The sequence below is a fragment of the Sarcophilus harrisii genome, chromosome 2 (genome assembly GCF_902635505.1).
Source record: "Sarcophilus harrisii chromosome 2, mSarHar1.11, whole genome shotgun sequence".
NCBI classification, from domain to species: domain Eukaryota; kingdom Metazoa; phylum Chordata; class Mammalia; order Dasyuromorphia; family Dasyuridae; genus Sarcophilus; species Sarcophilus harrisii.
Window position 1 is genome coordinate 168,288,353 of NC_045427.1, and position 19,272 is coordinate 168,307,624.

At 36.5% G+C, this 19,272-nt stretch overlaps 1 protein-coding gene across 1 annotated transcript in view; it reads left to right on the forward strand.

Moving 5' to 3' along the window:
• Positions 1 to 19,272, forward strand: part of BLK (BLK proto-oncogene, Src family tyrosine kinase) — a 73,336-nt gene that overhangs the window by 33,895 nt on the left and 20,169 nt on the right. The window contains exons 2-9 of the mRNA XM_012539921.3: positions 6,070 to 6,187; positions 7,840 to 7,891; positions 8,885 to 8,978; positions 10,653 to 10,751; positions 12,181 to 12,284; positions 13,558 to 13,704; positions 16,833 to 16,985; positions 18,454 to 18,633. Of these exons, the coding sequence (XP_012395375.1) occupies positions 6,071 to 6,187; positions 7,840 to 7,891; positions 8,885 to 8,978; positions 10,653 to 10,751; positions 12,181 to 12,284; positions 13,558 to 13,704; positions 16,833 to 16,985; positions 18,454 to 18,633 (946 nt within the window). The 5' untranslated portion in view covers position 6,070. The remainder of the gene's footprint in view (positions 1 to 6,069; positions 6,188 to 7,839; positions 7,892 to 8,884; positions 8,979 to 10,652; positions 10,752 to 12,180; positions 12,285 to 13,557; positions 13,705 to 16,832; positions 16,986 to 18,453; positions 18,634 to 19,272) is intronic.

Below are 19,272 nucleotides of genomic sequence, written 5' to 3' on the forward strand. Positions count from 1 at the left end.
CATTTTTTGGTTCTTAGCACTAGAAAGGATGCAAATGGTTCCTGAAGTGAATTAACTAGGGATTTCTAGCCAGTCTAAAGAAAGATTCTTCAAATTATGATTCCTCCATCTATATCACACACACACACACACACACACACACACACACACTATTCATTCTTTCTCTTGTTTTCTTTCTAGTGTCTTTTCTTGAATTTACTCTCAAACTGAGAGGTTTCACCCACTGGAAAAGAATTAGGACAGTGTGAGAAAATGTTTTCTTCTTCTACCTCTAGAATGGCCTCCCTCTTTCCTCATTTCTGTCTTTTGAAATTATACCTATCATTTAGGGTCGAATTCAAATTTTGTCTCCTCCTTGAAGCCTTCTGTAATCCCCCACCCCTTCTAAAGGACTGACCTGGTAGCATAAAAAAGCTTAATTATAGGCAAAGACAGACATCTAAGAACAGCTTTTCTTCCTTAGATTTGTCAAAACCCTTGGAATATGCAATCTTATATCAGAGTGACAGGTATCTGAATCTTGTTCCCCTACTAAATTGCAAAGTATTTGAGGACAGATGCTGTTGAGCAATTCTGGTCAAGGACAGGGAGCTCAACCTCGCCTACTAAGACTAGTACTGATCATAACTCCATTGTTACTTGTTTCTCCTCTAGTAGTGTACACCATACCCTGGCTCTGGAGCAGCTCCAACCTGAAATCTCCACCTTGGTGCACCCCCCCCCCATTTATTTATTTATTTTAATAATAGCTTTTTATTTACAAGTTTTTGTATGGGCAATTTTACAGCATTGACAATTGCCAAACCTTTTGTTCCAATTTTCCTCTTCCTTCCCCCCACCCCCTCCCCTAGATGGCAGGATGACCAGTAGATGTTAAATATATTAAAGTATAAATTAGATACACCATAAGTATACATGACCAAGCCATTATTTTGCTGTACAAAAAGAATTGGACTCTGAAATATTGTACAATTAGCCTGTGAAGGAAATCCAAAATGCAGGCAGGCAAAAATATAGGGATTGGGAACTCAATGTAATGGTTCTTAGTCATCTCGGTGCCCCCCCCCATTTATTAGGCAAGAAGAGAAAGGTTCATAATTGCACTTGCCTCCCACCCTCACTGAACCTTTCCTGACTCCATTTATGCTCATTATCTCATTATAGCTCTACTCCTTGCCATAATTGCACTGCTCTATGTCTGCCCTCTACTACCTGGCACCCGTTCTTGATTCACTGTTCCCCATAGCCTCAAAGGCTTGAGAATAACCAAAAGGAAACTTCTGAGGATTCTATAAGACATCTTTGGTACCTCTTTCCATTTCCGTACTCCAAATATCAGTTACTATAAAGTTATGCAGAGCTTCAAGAAGCATCCAGGGTGGTGACTTAGTTTCTTAGTAGTTATTACTACTCCATTTCATCCCAAATGTCTTTTTTTCTGGCTCTTTATCTAATGCCCTGGACAAATGCTGATTCTGCAACTCCCAGTGAAAGCTAGGATGGGGTTCTAGCCAATTGTTTCTCTCATATTCTCCGTTACATCATGCTAAGTTAATGTTAATGATACATCTAGAGGTTAAGCTAGAAGAGCTTGTATGTTGTAGGGAGTCGGTTTCTGGTGGGTTAGGATTTGTGATTGAAAAGGATGCTATAGAGATAGCAACTAAGCATTAAAAGTCAAAAGACGTGGATCTGGATTATATAATATTACCCTTAACTGTGGTATATTGGGCAAATCATTCACTCTTATCTCTTGAATAGAGAATACTTCCAAACAAGACAGCTATGAGGGTCAGTCAGTCAACAAACGTTTATTAAGCCATACTGTGTTTCAGGACTGTGCTATATGCTAGAGATACAAACAAAGGGGAAAAAAACCCCAACAACTCAAAATTCCCTATCCTCAAAGGAGCTTACTTTTTAATGAAGAAGGCAATTGAATAAAACTATGTATAAATAACTACTATTTATTATATTCTTACAAGATATATACAGAGTAACAGAAAGTAATTTCTAAGAAAAATTGGGAACAAGGACAAAGAATGATGTAATACAACTAGAAAAGGGGCCAAGATTATAAATATCTTCAAATGATGAAGAGAAGAATTTATAATTTATCTTGCAGGCATTAGAGACACACTGGAGTTTATTGAATAAGAAAAGGGTAACATGGTCAAATGTACTCTTTAGGAAAATCACTTTGGCAGCTTAGAAACTGTAAAATTTTACAATAAATTGGATTGGGGGATAAGTAGGAACAAGGAATTGATAATGACATTGAGGTTTCAAACTTCCAGTTAACTGGAAGCATGATTTTATGATAGAAAGATAAATACATACATATATACACATGTATGTATATATGTATACATATAAAATCCGTTTTATATATGTGTGTAATATATAAAATCTTCTATCTCAATATAGCATATATTATTATAAGACATATAACAGAACTATTAAATTGTTATATTAATTATGATCTCATATGTGATATGTCATGTGTAATATATACATATAATGTGTGTTTATATTATAATATATTTATGCAAATGTATAACATATAAAATCATATCTCTATATTACATATTAATAATTACAAAGCATCATAATACAATTATTATTATATCAATTACATAATATGTTAATTTAAATCAAGAGAGAGATTGAGAGTGAAAGAAAAGATAATGAGATACATGGGAACTGATGAATGTATCATTAAGTAGTATAAAGAAGAAAACAGAATTCAGGACAGAACCTTGGGGAACCTTCACAGTGAGTGGGACCAAATGAGTTTATGCATTTTGATGCATATACAATTTGATTTTACTATGAGAAGTTATAATTAGCTTCTGGATACAGCCTTGGTTAAACTGATAAAATATAAAAGAGCAGGATAACTGGAACTGGTATGACTGTAACTGCTTTTTTTCACCATGAAGCATTATAGTCAATAAAAAGATATTTTTTTCTTAGTGAAGCAGAGGATCAAAGGGACATTCATTCCCCCAACATTTTTAACTGCCTGTTAGGTGTAGTGCACTATGTTTGGACAAGCAAGGTATAATCCATGCCCTCAGTGAACTTCTAGTCATTATGTTCATCATGACCGTGATGTTAGATTGTAAGTTTCTTTAGAGTTAAGAACTGTCTCATTCTTTATATTCGCATCCTCATCACTTAGGACAGTATCTGGCACATAGCAAGTCTTTAATAAATGCTTTTTGATTTGACTGATTTTTCACATTTTATTCTGAATCCAATTATAAAGAAAATCTTTTCTATACACAGAGAACACAAAAAGGATTCTTATGAAACTATAAATCTCCGTTTGCTCCTAGATTGATTGTTTATGTACCAGTCAATCATATTGATGTCAGCAACATGGATAAGAAAACAGTGACCTACATTTCAGAGACCTGCCTAATTAAGTGATCCTTCTCACCAACCCTGATATCTCTGCTGACAATTCCTTATAGTTACCACTTAGTGAAAGTGACTTCTCTGATCCTTCTGAACTTCACGAAGGTTGAGGGAATCTGAATGATCATCTTGGTGACAGCAGTAACTAGCACAGGGCTGAGAGTGATGAGTGTTTGATACTGGTTCTAGGATCTACTATACTCTATTCAGGGGTCCTCATATTATGGCCCGCGGGCCAGATGCTCCAGCTGAGGACGATTATCCCCCTCACCCAGGGCTATGAAGTTTCTTTATTTAAAGGCCCACAAAACAAAGTTTTTGTTTTTTACTATAGTCTGGCCCTCCAAAAGTCTGAGGGACAGTGAACTGGCCCCCTATTTTAAAAGTTTGAAGACCCCTGCGTGACTGGCTCATGTTATCTTTGTGCTATACTCCTTAATCCCACACTCTTTGCCTAAGAGAATCCTTCTCATCATCTTTGAAGTCTTCTTCAGGAGGTGGTTGAAGTAGGAAGTGATGAGGATAGATCAATGACTACTTTTTCTTTATAACTTCAATATCAGTTAAGACAAGAACAATAAAATATATTATCTGTACTATACACTATGACAAATACAATATGACAAAGGTCCTTCATTGTCTTTGCAATTAAGCAATACCTACGCCCCAGTGGTTAGAGTACTGATTCCAAGTTTGAATCTGGCCATAGATACTAGCAGTGTGACCCTGAGCAAGTCACTTACTCTGCTTCAGTTTCCTCATCTGTAAAATGAAATAGAGAAGATGGCATGAAAAGTCAGTATCTGAACAGAGATAGATATTATTTATTTTAGGGGCAGCTAGATGCCATTCACCTCCTTTTAAGGGCTAGCTGGAAAAATGGCACAGTCAAAATACTAATAAGAGTCTACTTACAAATAGCACTATCCTCATTCTATAAATGTGGATAATATACAAAGATGCCATATTTTATGTCCTAGTTGACAGAAGTACTTTGTGGCAGAGCATTGAACTTGAACTTTTTAAAAGCCTAAGTTCATTTCGGTATTCTTTAGCCCTAGTTAAATAGTGTTTTTCAAAGTAAAGAACTCAGAAAGTCAACTTACAATTATTTATCCATGTGATCTTGGACAAGTCATTTAATTTCTCTTTTTTTTTCCTATATATTTCTTCATCTATAAAATGAAAGAATTAGAATGGATCTGGGGTTTCTTCTAGTTGTATATCCATGAGCTAAGAAACTATGAACCAGGAATTCGGGACAGAAAACAAAGGGGAAATGCATAATGAAGAAATGACTATTTGCAGATCCCAGTATTTGGCCGCATAGTTGAAGTTCTGTACCCAAACCATCCTGTTATTCCCATTTCAGAACTCTTGGCCATGAAATTAAAGAATGGACTGCTTTTGTACGATAATGAGTCTTCTGTGAACCAGAGGCAGCCAAGCATAAAGTGTAAAGTCCTGGAGATAGAGAGACCAAGGTTTTAATTCTACTCTGACACATACTAGATAATTAACCTTAAACAAGTCATTTAATATATTTTAACTTCAGTTTCCTCACCTGTAAAATGGGAGTGATAATAACACCTTTTCCTAAAGTTGTTGTGAGAATGAAATGTGCTTTGAAAAACCTTAAAGCATTATATAAATGAAAGATAATAGCCATATTAAAAGATAATTGGTGATGGTGTAGAAGTAGTAGTAGTAGTAGTAGTAGTAGTAGTAACAGTAGTAGTAACAAATGCAAGAAATATAAACTTCCAGATATTACACTCCTCTTTACAAATATGCCTAATTAATGCTTTTTGACTCACTTTTTATGTAGTGAAATAAGTATAATAATTTTGACCTTTTGATACAACTTCAAGATCATGGTTTGGGGATAAGTGAAATTATATTGTACATTTGTTCCAAGGTTCCCAAAGAGTTAACATATATTCAAAGGGATTTGTTACCGACCATATTATTCTCTCCAATATACACAATCATTCTCTTCTTAAATGAACATGTGTAATCCTGGTGAAATGTGTTTTAACCACCTTACCCTTAAAAAAAAAAAAAAAAAAAAAAAACCTTGAGCATACTGAAAAGCAGGAATAATAAAAATGATTACAAAATAAAAGAGCATAGACTTAGCTTTGTGGCTCACAGGATAAGATATTTGGAGATGAAAGAATTCTTACAAGACACTAAATCTAACCTTCTCAATTTACAAAAGAGGAAATTGAGCCTTAGAAATGGTGATTTGTTCAATGTCTCAGCCAATCAGTCAAAGAGTCAATAATTAAAACCCTTTTCTCCTGGCTCCATAAATTATGGCGTCTCCTTTCAAAAATTTTCTTTTAGAAGGTGTTTTGTCAGTCTCAGACAGTGTGACTCTAATTTCCAAGTGAATTCCTGAGTCTTCTTTCTAATTTTTCTATGTGACATCAGAGAAGTCACTTTCTCTCTCTGGACCCAAATTGTCCCTGATCTTGAAAGAGACCCAGCCAGGATTTGAGTCTTGATCTACAAGATACTTCCATCTCAGTGCTACATCTTTAATGGATAATCTTTCAAGGAGGTTAGTGCATGTGGACAGAAATACTGAGCACCCACTCCAGTGGACTAACACTCTTGTTATATGCCCTTTCACCATAACAGGATGGGAGTAGTGAGCAGCAAAAAACTTGCTAAGGAGAAAAGAAAGAATTGGTGGACTTTTGAGAAGGAAGCTCCGATCACCTTCCCAAATAAGCCTCCCCCACCTGTGCCTCCATTGGTGAGTGAGCTAGTTATCTACTGATTTCCAAGCTAAAGTCAGAAGCTGAATAATGCAGGAAGAGCAGCTCTCTCCAACCCTATGATGATATTCCCTATAAATTTCTTCATAAGACCAAGTATCTTTTCCCCTTCTTTTAGGGGTGTCCCTAGAAGCAGATATATTTTTATGCAAATATATACATGTATGTATATGAGTACACACATATACAGTATATATTTGTGGAGCTTTGAAAGCATGGCATGGAAATGATAACAAAAATGTAAGTGTATATAAAGAAAGTATAGATATATGCATGTATATATACCTATGTACTTATACATTCATGGATCTTGGAAGCATAATATGGAAGAAATGGCAGGTATATATACACACACATTATTATGTATACATACACACACACACACACACATATATATATATATATACACCGCTATACACATTTATTATATCTATACCTGCCATTACTTTCATTACTTCCTCTAATAATACAGATTTATAAATATATATATACATACATATATGTCTCTCTGTATATGCCCAGATACATATATAGCTGTCATTACTTCCATTCTATACTTTCAAAGATCTATGATTACTTTGGTATGATTTTTCCTCCACTGATGCAGAACAAAAACTTTCTATGCCTTAATAGACAATCCACATGAATTTTTGTGGCCAAAAAAATGATCTCCTGGTATAGTAGAAAATCTTTGCACATTGAGCTAGGATGGTCTTCAAATGACAGACATAAAAGATCTCATTCATTTCTTACTAAAAGTGTTTTTAGCTTTGTAGATCTGTCGAGACTTCTAAATAGCGAAGCCTTGGAGATCCTGGGATCATTTCCATATGACTGGGGATTAATGGGTGACATCAAGGCAGGAGATGCAATATAAATGTCATTATTATTTTTTAATGTTATTATTATTTTCAATATTTACTATTTCAAGTCTTTCTTTTCCATTCTTGTTGTATTATATATCTAAGACCAGAAGGGATATCTAGTCTAGCCTGTTCATTTTAGAAAACACACTCAGGTAGGCTAAGCAATTTGCCCAAGGTCTTGGAAATAAATAAGGATTGGAGGCAAGATTCAATTCCTGATCCTATAATTACAGAATTCATTTCTTTCTAGATAGTACTGTTGGTGTATCTCTGTGAAGTATGTTGTTTTACTCTCAGTATGTAACAGAATAGGAATCTCATAGTTATTGGACTTAACAATTTGCTCTTCCTCATAAAAACAAAAAACAAAATTCTATCTCCAGACTCCATGCCTTTATTTTGGCTGTGTTCCCCCCTCCTCCAGCCTAGAATGCTCTCCCTTTCTTATGTTTACTACTTCTTAGATTCTGTGGCTTCCTGCAAGATTTAGTTCAAATTCTAGCTCCTATAGGAGTCTTTGCTGATTTTCCCAGCTAGTGCTCTCCATATTAACTCCCTGCCCACTTATTCTGCATATATCTTGCATGTTATTTATGTGGTGCATTAGAATGTGAAATGCTTTAGGGATAAAATTATTTTTGCCTTTCTTTGTAGCCTCAGTGCTTAACACCATACTTAAAATATAGTAAGCATCTAAAAATGCTTGTTCAAGCTGCTAAACAGTGAATTAATCATTGGGTTTGGGTTTTTTGTTTCTGTCAAAGGTTGTCTTCAGTCACCTTACTACACCAGCTCCTGTTATAAATCCTGATCAAGGTAAGACTCTTGAATTTGGTAGCTTGTTTGCTCTGTTGCCCTGTTACTTTATCCTTTGTTTTCGGACAGTCAAAAAGAGGAAGATATCAACCTCAGCCTCATTGCTTGACTTAGGAATCTTAGGAAGTATGAGGGATTTAAGCTATTTTAATTCAGGCACTGAGCACTTAGTATAAATTCTCATTGTGGAATTTCTGATTCATTTTAAGAAAAGACACTATTCAAAGGCCAAGGAAAAACCATTCTCCAGGACTTTCTGGACCCAAAAAGGAAAATCAGAGTCAAATCACATCTTTGATAGTGAGAAATTTGTATTCCAGAGAGAAGTTGAATTGCTCTACAAAAGCGTAGAATACAACAGACTGAGAGATAGCTCATTAGGGAAAAACAGATCAAGTGCCAATAAGCATTAAATTGATCAAATTTGTGCCTGCCAAAGTCACAAACCAGACATTTCAAGTACAGAAACTTCTTAATAGCTAGGTAGCACTAGGGAGCACAGGACACAAAGTAAGGGGTAATTTTGAAGCAAACTAAAAGTTCAATGGGAGAGAACTTTTGAACACAGTAAAGACAATTCTAGAGCAGGGGACAAAGGAGGGAGCAAGAGGAGGCCACACAAGAGGAGCTCAGCTGAGATAGATACTTCAAGGATTGGGAGATAGGGAAGGAAGCAAGCCATTTGGCAACTATTTTTTTGCTTTGAAGTGTAAGTTACTAGTTAGGTGCTTAACTGTAATTTTTTTTTCTGCAAATGATTTCATCTACCTTTAAATTCAGTGCTCTGGATAAAGTTCCAGTCACCCCAGCCTAGTTGCAGACTCTGTAGCCTTATCACAACTCTTAAAGAATTCTCTTGGAGCCTAATTCTGATCATGACTCTGCCTATAAACTCCTTTTCCTGATTTTTCTTTTATCAGTTGGCTCACTTTTTCTTCCTGCCATAATCTCCAGAAACCTCAGAGGGCTGCCATTTTTTGTTCTTTATTGCAGAAAAGCACTATGTGGTTGTCTTGTGGGATTATGAAGCCGTAAATGATCGGGACCTGAAGGTGGTGAGGGGAGAGAAGCTGCAAATATTGATGAAGTATGTTTCTGAAAATGCCATTCCACATAGGGAGTCTCATTCTAGTCGTTCCTAACTTTGCTTTGTTCAAATCTTCCACCATTTTGTCCTCCAGAGTCTTGCTAGGGGATCCATTTCTATTCGCTGTCCCTCTTCTTTAGATGAGAACAACCTGGATTTTAAGAGGCAACATCTATGTTACCTTAAAGTCAATTCCAGAGTACTTTTACAGTTTCCCATTGCATTGTATCCCATACACAGGGTTCTTACCTACCCTAGCAAGCTTGTTTGGTGAGATCCTGAGACATTTATCCTCCATTCCCTGTGGTTTTGTTCTAATTATCTGGAATCAGGCCATGAAGTTTCTGACTTACATATATTCATGAATGATTCCACAAAAGTATGTCATGAACATGTTAGGTTTATACAGAATCTCTTCTGCTTTTTATAACAATTTGACCTACAAATTAAAAGCAAAGCTGTAAAAGATTTAATGTTTTATTGTATGTCAATAAATTTAATTATTTTAAAAGATAAAAAAAAAACTGATGTCTTTTCTCATGTATCTTTTTCAAATTTTGCTTTTATTTTTTACCAACGCAAAAGGTAATCAGTCAACTTCTATAGTAACTCATAGGACCCAAGAGTTAAAGCTAAAAAAGAACCTTAGAAATAATCTAGCACAACCCCAGTATTTTACAAATGAGGAAACTGGGGCAAGCAGTGGTCTAGTGACAAACCTCAGATCATATAAGTAGTGATGGGCAGAGTGAGCATTCAAAACCAATTTTTTTTTGTTATTATTGTTCAATCGTGTCTGACTTCATGACTTCATTTGGGGTTTTCTTGGCAAAGATACATGATTGATTAGCCATTTCCTGAGGTAAACTGGATTGAGTGAATTGCCCAGGGTCACACAGCTAGTGTTTGAGGCCATATTTGAACTCAGAAAATCTGGCCTAGTGCTCTAATCACTGAACCAAAATCTTGTTCAAATTTAGCACTCCCCACTGTACTGTGTAGATACTACTTCATATATAAAGTCATCAAATTGATCATGTCAATGTAACTGAGTTTCTAATAAGGAAAGTAAATAACATTTCATGACATTTGAAACTTAGGATCATATATCTAGACCAAGAAAGGACCTGAGAAGTCAAGTCCATCTCCCTCATTTTAGTAGTAAGGGAACTAATACCTTGGGAAGGTGAGTGTTGCCCAAAATCACATAGCTAGTGAGTGTTAGAGTCTTCTTCTGACTCAAATTCATCACTCTTCCCATTAAGCTACATTGCTTCCTCTTCATATCTTATATTGAAGATCAAACTACATCTGACCACTGTTCTGGAAGTTCAAGTCCTAATCTTGTAACAGAGCAGTTCCTAGATATGGGGATGACTAGCTCCTCCTCATTTTGTCCCATTCTCCCATCAAGATCAAGTTTTCCATGAATGTTGCTCAATGACAGGTGGGGAGGCAAGTACCAAACATATATTTGTAATTGTCAGGATGCCAGTCCCACATCTCAGTAAATCAGAAATAATAAAGCCAACTCATGTTTCTAAGTTTGTCATTCTCTTCTATCTATTCCTTATTGACTTTTGGGGATGAAACCATGTTTGTAAAGTGCTTATAGGAATAGGAAATCCCTGAACATAAGAGTTTTATTATATTTACCTTTTTTTTCCCTTTCAGAACTGGAGACTGGTGGTTGGCCAAATCACTTGTCACTGGAAGAGAAGGCTATGTTCCTAGCAATTTTGTTGCTAGAGTAGAGACTCTAGAAATTGAAAAGTAGGTGAACTTTAATATAGCCTTATATTTATGGAGGGCAGTGATTCTGAATGGAAGAAGTGGAAGCCATTGCTTCACTATTTGGATTTGGATTTCTCTTTTACTACCTTGATTACAATAGTGATTCACTGTGATCTTCAGCCAATCATCTTGCTCTGTTCAACCACAGAAAATGAGAATTACTTTGAATAGAGATCTGGACAGCCCAGTCATAGTAAAGCTTCCCTGGAGCTTTATAGGACAGTTCCTTATTGGAATAGTCATTTCCATGGAACTGGAACTCATATCCCTACCTAAAGAAGTACTAATTACTGTTTTTCAGTTATGTCCAACTCTGTGATGTCATTTGGGGTTTTCTTGGCAAAGACACCTAAAGTGACTTGCCATTTCCTTCAATTTATTTTACAGATGAAACAATAAGGCAAAGAGGACTAAATGACTTGTTCAAGTTTACACAGCTCAGACACAACACTCTGAGGTCAGAATGAACTCGGGTCTACTCACTCCAGTGCTCGACTCACTTCACCACCTAGCTGCCCTTAGAATAGTAGCATATAGTACACAGAGGAATAGAATTAAAGTTAAGAAGACCTGGGTTTGAGCTGAGCCCTAATTTCCTCTATCTAGTCTCTTCTAATTCAAAATCCTTCTGGATTGGTGTTGCAAATACTAGAACATTCAAATAGCACATTTGCAGATGTAGGAGAAGTTGGATCATCAATCAGCACATATTAAGTACTTCTGCCAGTCACAGTACTAAATGTTGATGTTGACAGAACTTTAAATCTGGGTAATAATGGTTTAATTCAATTTAGCAACATTTATATATATATATATATATATATATATATTATATATATTCTGCCAAAATATATGGCTATACACACAGGCACACACAAACACATACACACACAACTCAGAGGGGGACAAGCACATAGCTCTGGCCATTTTCTTCCTTTACGTATCTTCAAATTGGCAAAGTTCCTATACATGTAATATCTGTCTTTTTTTAACTTAATTTTTTTCTGAGGCAATTGGGGTTAAGTGATTTGCCAAGGGTCACACAACTAGGAAGTGTTAAGTGTTTGAGGGTAGATTTGAACTTAGGTCCTCCTGACTTCAGGGCTGGTGCTCTATCCACTCTGCCACCTAGCTGCCCCTGTAATATCTGTCTTAAATCAAAATGAGACTATATTTTAGCTAGTTTCAAGAACTGATATTATCTCAAGAGGCTGGAAAATATTACATCGACTCATGAGTTGTGAGGACTTTGGGGGGGGGGGGACCTCCCTTTTGCCTTTGGATATTTAAGACATGGCTGTGGAAGAAGCACCAAAGCCTGAGGTGCAATAGGAAGAGAACATTATCAGGAGCCCTGGATGGCTATACTACCATTTGATGGGCCCTCCTCTTCCCCTTCTCTTTTCAGGTGGTTCTTCAAAACAATTACCCGGAGAGATGCTGAGAGGAGACTCCTCGACCCTGTCAACAAGACTGGTGCATTCCTTATTAGAGAGAGTGAAACAAACAAAGGTAAAGACAAAGCAGCCCTTCTGAGCAGGGCTAGGCAAAGAGCACAGCATTGAGAAGAAAGAAACCCACAGGGACGTGACTTAGCTCTTAACACTGAGGTCTTACTCAAATCATTCTCTGTTTCCTTCTCTGAAAAAGAGGGCAGCTTCCAGCTTTAGCACTCCACGTCATTTGTCATCTGGTATACAAAGGCAGGGAATGGTTTGGGCCAGAGCAAAAGCTATATGCTTTCTCCCTGTCATCTCTAGCTCAGGTTTCCTTAATTAGAGCCATCCCCACTAGGCTCACTCTTAGCCACATTCACATTTCCTTTCTCCTTTCCCTTTATTAACTGGCTTCTTCTTACTCCACCCAGGGAAAAGAGAATGCGATATTCCCAGTTCTATTAAGTCAAAGCCTGTGTCAATCAAGAAGCATTGTCAAGTGCCTATAATGTATTAGGCACAATGCTGAGTATAGGGATACAGAAAAAGGCAAAAACATGGTTCCCAGATCTCAAGGAGCTTATAATCCAATAAGTATGTCTATATATATAATGTCAACATGATTTGAAATAATATAAGGTCATCTAGAATTATTTGAAAACAGTAAATTCTTTAGTTCTATTAACATAAGTAAGCAGAAGATCATTTTTAACCTACTTCTAGTCAATGACCTGGTTGTGGCAATGTCTTGAGCAGTACACATTGAAGCCAAGTGTCATCTCTCCTACTTCCCCCCCATACCCCTCTCCCAGGATGTCTACAATACCTGGAGCAACCCTTTGTGTGACTCTGGGCTAGACATCTGCCCTTTCTAGGGCTTTATTTTTTCCTCTTGTCAAAAGAGGAAAGTTAAATCATATGATCTTGATCTAAATCTAGATCTTCCTGATCTCAATCTAAAATCCTTCTAGGAATAAATGCTCAGAAGATAAGGATGTCAACACTTGGTAATTAGTCAGATAGGAAAACCTTGCTAGAGGTCTTGCCTTGAGCAAAGTTTTGAGGAATTCACATAATTGGTGAAACTATAGCAATATTTGAAAAATTCCACTATGTAATTTTTCTTCTTCTTTTATTTTTTGCTAGGCAATAGATATTGTGACTTGCCCAGAGTCACACAGGTAATGTCAAGTATCTGAGATTAGATTTGAACTCTGGTCAATGTTGATCCTCTGAATCAGTGGGCTAACTGCCCCATTAAGTAAATTAAATGAAATCCAAACCCCACTTCATTTACCTAAATACTTAATTTCTTTGAGTTGATGTGTGTTTGTTAATTAATTCTCCAGGTGCCTTTTCCCTGTCTGTGAAAGACACCACCTCTGCAGGGGATCTGATCAAACATTATAAGATCCGGTGCCTAGATGAAGGAGGATATTATATCTCTCCCAGGATTACCTTCCCTTCACTACAGGATTTGGTTCAACATTATTCTAGTAAGAGCTGGGTACTGAATTTGTTTCTAGAGAAATCACTTGTGCTTATGTAGAAGGATTTATTAAACAAGATTGGGCTTTATAATTGGTGGCTGTGGGCCATGTGTTAAATACGAGGAGAATTGAACTCTAGCCCCAGTTCTGGTACTTATTGGCTTTCCCCTCTCTTCTCTTCCATTTCTCGGAGCTCAGTTGCATATATTCTGCTCATTTGTTACAAGTCTGTCAGAAACAAATTACCTAAATCCAAGCAACTCAGAGAAAGAAATAAAAAGGTCAGTGTTTCCAAAAATTTGTCATAATTATTCATACTTAACAATTGTATAGTAATCATGAAACAAAGGTAGCAATCCATAGTCAAAAATTTTTTAAGATGCAAAATTTAAGTTAGAGTTTTTTATATACTGAATAATAACTAAATATCAACATGATTGTAGAATATTTTTCCTAAGATTATTATGTCAATGAGGGCCAAAGGCAGAAGAAAGATATACTCTTCTTGACTAGATTAATCAGGAGATATTCCTACTACAAATGTGGTTACCACATTAATTCATTTTCCTATGGTTTGAGTCTTCCATTAGACATTAGTTGGTATTTGTAGTCATATGGAAAGGTGCTCCAAATCGCTATTGATCAGAGAAATGCAAATTAAGACAACTCTGAGATACTACTACATACCTCTCAGATTGGCCAAGATGACAGATAATGATGAATGTTGGAGAGGATGTGGGAAAAATGGGACACTGATACATTGTTGGTGAAATGAGTAGAACCAAGAGTTCATTATACATGGTAACAACAAGACTATAATCAATTCTGACAGACGTAGCTCTTTTCAAATGATGAGATGATTCAAACCAATGCCAATTGTTCAGTGATGAAGAGAGCCATATAACACCCAAAGAGAGGACTGTGGGACCTGAGTATGGATCACAACATAGCATTCTCACTCTTTCTATTATTGTTTACTTGCACTATGTTTTCTTTCCCAGTTTTTTTTTTCCTTCTTGATCCCATTTTTCTTGTTCAGCAAGGTAACTGTATGAATACATATTCATATATTGGATATAACATATATTTTAACATATTTAATATGTATTGGACTACCTTCCCTCTAGGGGAGTGAGTGGGGGGAAGGAGGGAATAATTTGGAACAAAGGGTTTGCAAAGGTCAATGTTGAAAAATTGCCAATGTGTATGTTTTGAAAATAAAAAAAAAAACTTTAATAAAAAATAAAAAAGAAAGAAAGAAGAAACTAGTTGGACCTTTGGTAGTGATGGAACAAACAATTTTAAACTTGGGTAGTCTCCTTGGATTGTGATTAAGTACTGGCAAGGTTTATTTCATTCAGATAATTCCCAAAGGACTTCAGACAACAACAATATTATTCATTAATATTTTCCTTAAAGAAAGAATTTATCTAAATGTGCTTTTATAATTGTATGTTGGGACATGCTGGGACATGATGGAGTTGGATTTGGTGATCTTTAAGCTATTTCCCAGCTCTAACATTGTATAGTTCATAGCATTAATGATACTGTCTAAGTAGGAACATAGGCATTGTCTAATTTGACATTGTACTCAAGCAATACTTAGATGCTTTGGAAAGATTTATAATCTCTTCTATATGAACGTAGTACATGACCATCAAAGGTTTTCCAGTTTCCAATTCCATTTGTCTCCTTATTTTTCCATAGAGGATCTATCCATTGTGGTGGAAATCTTCCTTGAGGCCAGGGATTCTCAACTTTTTATGCTATTGACCACCTTGACAAAATTAAATCCTAATGTGTTTAAGCCAATAGCCTCTTCTCAGAATAATAATTTCTAAATGCCTAAGATTACAAAAGAGATCAATTATATTGAAATATTTAAAGTTATCAAAAAACCCAACTTCATAGACACTTGAAAAAAAAACTACTGTCTATTTTTAAAAATATTTTATGGGTACCAATGCAAAATCAGAACCATCCATCTGCCCACCCCTTGCTATTACTGTCCAAATGGTCTATCTCCTCCTATTATTACATTTCATCGAGGATGTTTTTAATACCATTTCTTGCTTACAAATCATTTCTGGTAATATGATGAGTGCTTCCTTGCACCTATTTTCACACTGCCTTTTGCAGTTTCTCTGTAACCATGTGATAGTTATTTCACAATAACATCTTTAATACATTGTAATTGAATCTGTTATATTTAGGAGTATACTAGTAAATGTTTAACAAGTAGCTCTTTAGAAGAAACAAATGTACACAACATATTTAATCTACATTATTAAAATTTTTTCTCCATCAAACCTTAATTTGATACAGTTGTAATTTTGAGGTATAAAAGCTCACACTGAAAATTTAACTATCAGTTTTTATAAGCAAATTGGAGCTGACTCTAGCATGCCCCTGCAAAGACCCCTATAAAGTCCAATTATCCTGTTACAATATTGTTTCCACAGAAAATACCAATTCACCAAAGTATTTCCCCATGGCAATTAATGACATAGGTGGACATTGCCTTCACCAATCTCAAGCCCGCCACCTATGGGCTCACTAAGTGACAGCTTTAAAGGGAGCAAAATGTAAATCTAAACGTGGGAAAATATGAATTAATGTATACCTTATGCTAGTCTAATGCAGAGTAGCATAATAGAGACCCCATCTTGGAGTCAGAATGAGACCTGTTCAGTCTCTGGAATATATTAGCTATGGGCAAAATCACTGACCTCTCAGTACCCTGGACAGCTATTTAAGATGAAGTTGCAGACTATCTATCTGCTAACTTGCATTAGTAGAGGGAGGTTTCCAAACCAGAAAGCTTTCTACATCCATAAAACTGCAAGAAAAAGAATTATGTGTCAAGTACCTACTATGGGAAAGGGAAGGTGTTAGGCACTTTATTCAAATCAAGCACAAATAACAACAGAAGAAGTGAAAAAGAGAACATATTAAATGCCAGATTTCTCCATCCTCTCATTTCTATATTTTTCTGGAATGTTAATGAGCAAAGTTTAATAATACCAGGCAGTGAGTAGGAAGAATAAGGTTTTCCAAATAGAAGGGAGAGACATGGTTCCTTTGCTGCCCCAGTAATGATCCATCCACTTTTTTTTTTTGTCACTATAACACAGAGAAAGAGGATGGTTTATGCCAGAGGCTGACTATGCCCTGTGTGATTCTGGCTCCTCAGACACAGTGGGCCCAGGATGAATGGGAGGTACCTCGGCAGTCACTGAAATTGGTGAAGAAACTTGGTTCTGGACAGTTTGGAGAAGTCTGGATGGGTAAGTACATCCTGCTCGGGGGTTCCCTCAAGTGTGGTATGGGGAGGGAGTAAATGAGACAGGAAAGAAGGGGTCTCTCTGGGGAGCAATACCTTGCATTTATTCACATGCTATTATACATGCTTTCTTTTGGGGTCTTAAAATAACACTGAGACAAGTCAGTAGAGATATTAGGTTAGATTGAAAACTCTTTCATGCCTCCTTTTGCATCCCCAGAATAGTGCCTAGCACAGAGTAGATGCTTATAAAATGTTTATTGATTAACTTCTTATCTCCATTCAATGAAGGAGAAGCTGAGATACAAAGGAAAATAGTGTGACTAAAGGAACATAGCAAAGTTAATCACAGGATGCTGATCTGTAGTCTGGTACTTTCTCCCTTAAGTTATCTGGAAGCCTTCTTTCTGAATCTTTCTAGATGATCCCTATGGTAGTACCTTGTCCTTGAATTATGTAGAGACCTTTCTGAATCTTTTTGGATGGATTCTTGAAGAACTGGACTTTGTGACTGTACCCTGGTGCCTAGAGTAGTGCTTGGCATATAGTAGGCCCATAATAAAGGCTTAATGAACCTCTTCCTTCGTTTTACTTTGTCTTCCATCGTTATTTTAGTTCCTTGAGGGAAGAAACTGCCTCTTCTTTGCATTTTGCCTCTATTTTTATTCCCAGTGCTTAGCACAATGCCTGACACATAGCAAAGAACTTAAAATATTTATTAAGACTGTTATGTGGGGAAATAGAGTATCAGTCCTGGAATCAAGAGGACCTGAGTACCTAAGTTCAAATATGACTTCAGATATTTACTAGCTGTGTGAACCTGAGCAAATGACTTAACCTTGATTACCTTTCCCCATCGCACCAGAAAGTTGCCTATTAATTTGACCTAAGTGAATGAAAGAATAAACAAATAAATTTGCTTAATAAATTCTTATTTCTGGTTAATTGAATGACAGCACAATTCTTCTGAATTCCTGACTTTGAATCTGAACTGAATTATAGAATTTTAGAGTTTGAAAGCACTTTTATGGACCATTTAGTCCAGTACCCAAAAAAGAATCTGTGCTACAACATGCCCATAAGTAGTCTTCCATCCCCTGCTTAAAGACTGCTACTGAGAGGCAGCTCACTGCCTATCCTTTAGACCCTCTAATTGTTAACAAGTTTTTTTTTTTTACATCAAGTTAAATTTTCCCTCTTCCCAACTTCTGTTGCCTCTTGTTCTGTCAATTGACACTAAATGAAACAAGCTCTCTTCCACATGAGAAACTTTCAAATAATTTTTTGAATCTCAATTTATTCATATGTAAAATGGAGATAGTAAGTGACAGGGTTAGGATTAGAAACAAGTTTTCTGATATCTATCTAAATACTATTTCCACTACCAAATGTTGCCTTATGGTGACACAGATTTGCTTTCAGTTAGAACATCTGTATCCTTAATGGACTCCTTATTCCTCCCCTTGGCACAGGTTATTATAAAAACAACATAAAGGTGGCCATCAAGACCCTGAAGGAGGGCAGCATGTCGCCTGAGGCCTTCCTTGCTGAGGCCAATCTGATGAAAACCCTCCAGCATGACAAATTGGTCCGTCTCTATGCAGTGGTAACCCAGGAACCCATCTATATTGTCACAGAGTACATGGCCAAAGGTGACAAAGCTTAGACCATGTGATTGAGGCTGGGGGTACAAAAGGGCTGTGGGTGGTATAAATATGGAGAATGCAGGCTGGTAAGAGTTTAGTCAGTGAACTTCACTGAGTACTGATTGAGTGCTTGCTGGGCAAATCTCTAAGATATAAAACCTGAACAATGAGTTGAAGCAAGTGATCAATCTATGGCATTTCTAGGAGGTCAAAGGTGATAGGAAAGATAGAGTAAGTGCTACTTTTGAAGACTATTATCCTTATGAATTTAGGAAGACAAGCTTTATAGCCTCACAAGGAAAAGAGGAAAGAGAAGAGAAGAAGGAAAGGTATAGAAAGGAAGAAGAAAAGGAAAAAGAAAATGAAGGAAGGGAAGAGGAGGAGAAAGAATGAGAGGAGGTAGGATAAGGAGTAGAAAGAAGAGAAAAGGGAAGGACATGAAAAAAGAAGAGAGAAAGACAAAGGAAGAGAAAATGAAGGAAAAGCAGAGAAAGGTGGAGAGAAATAGAAAAAGAAAAGAAAGGGAAAGGGGGAAAATATGGAAGAAGAGAGGATGAGTGAAGGAAAGGAGAGAAAAGGGAGGAAAGGGGGAATTAAGATGGAAAAAGAGCTAGAAAGAAGGAGTAAGATGATAGGGAATGTGAA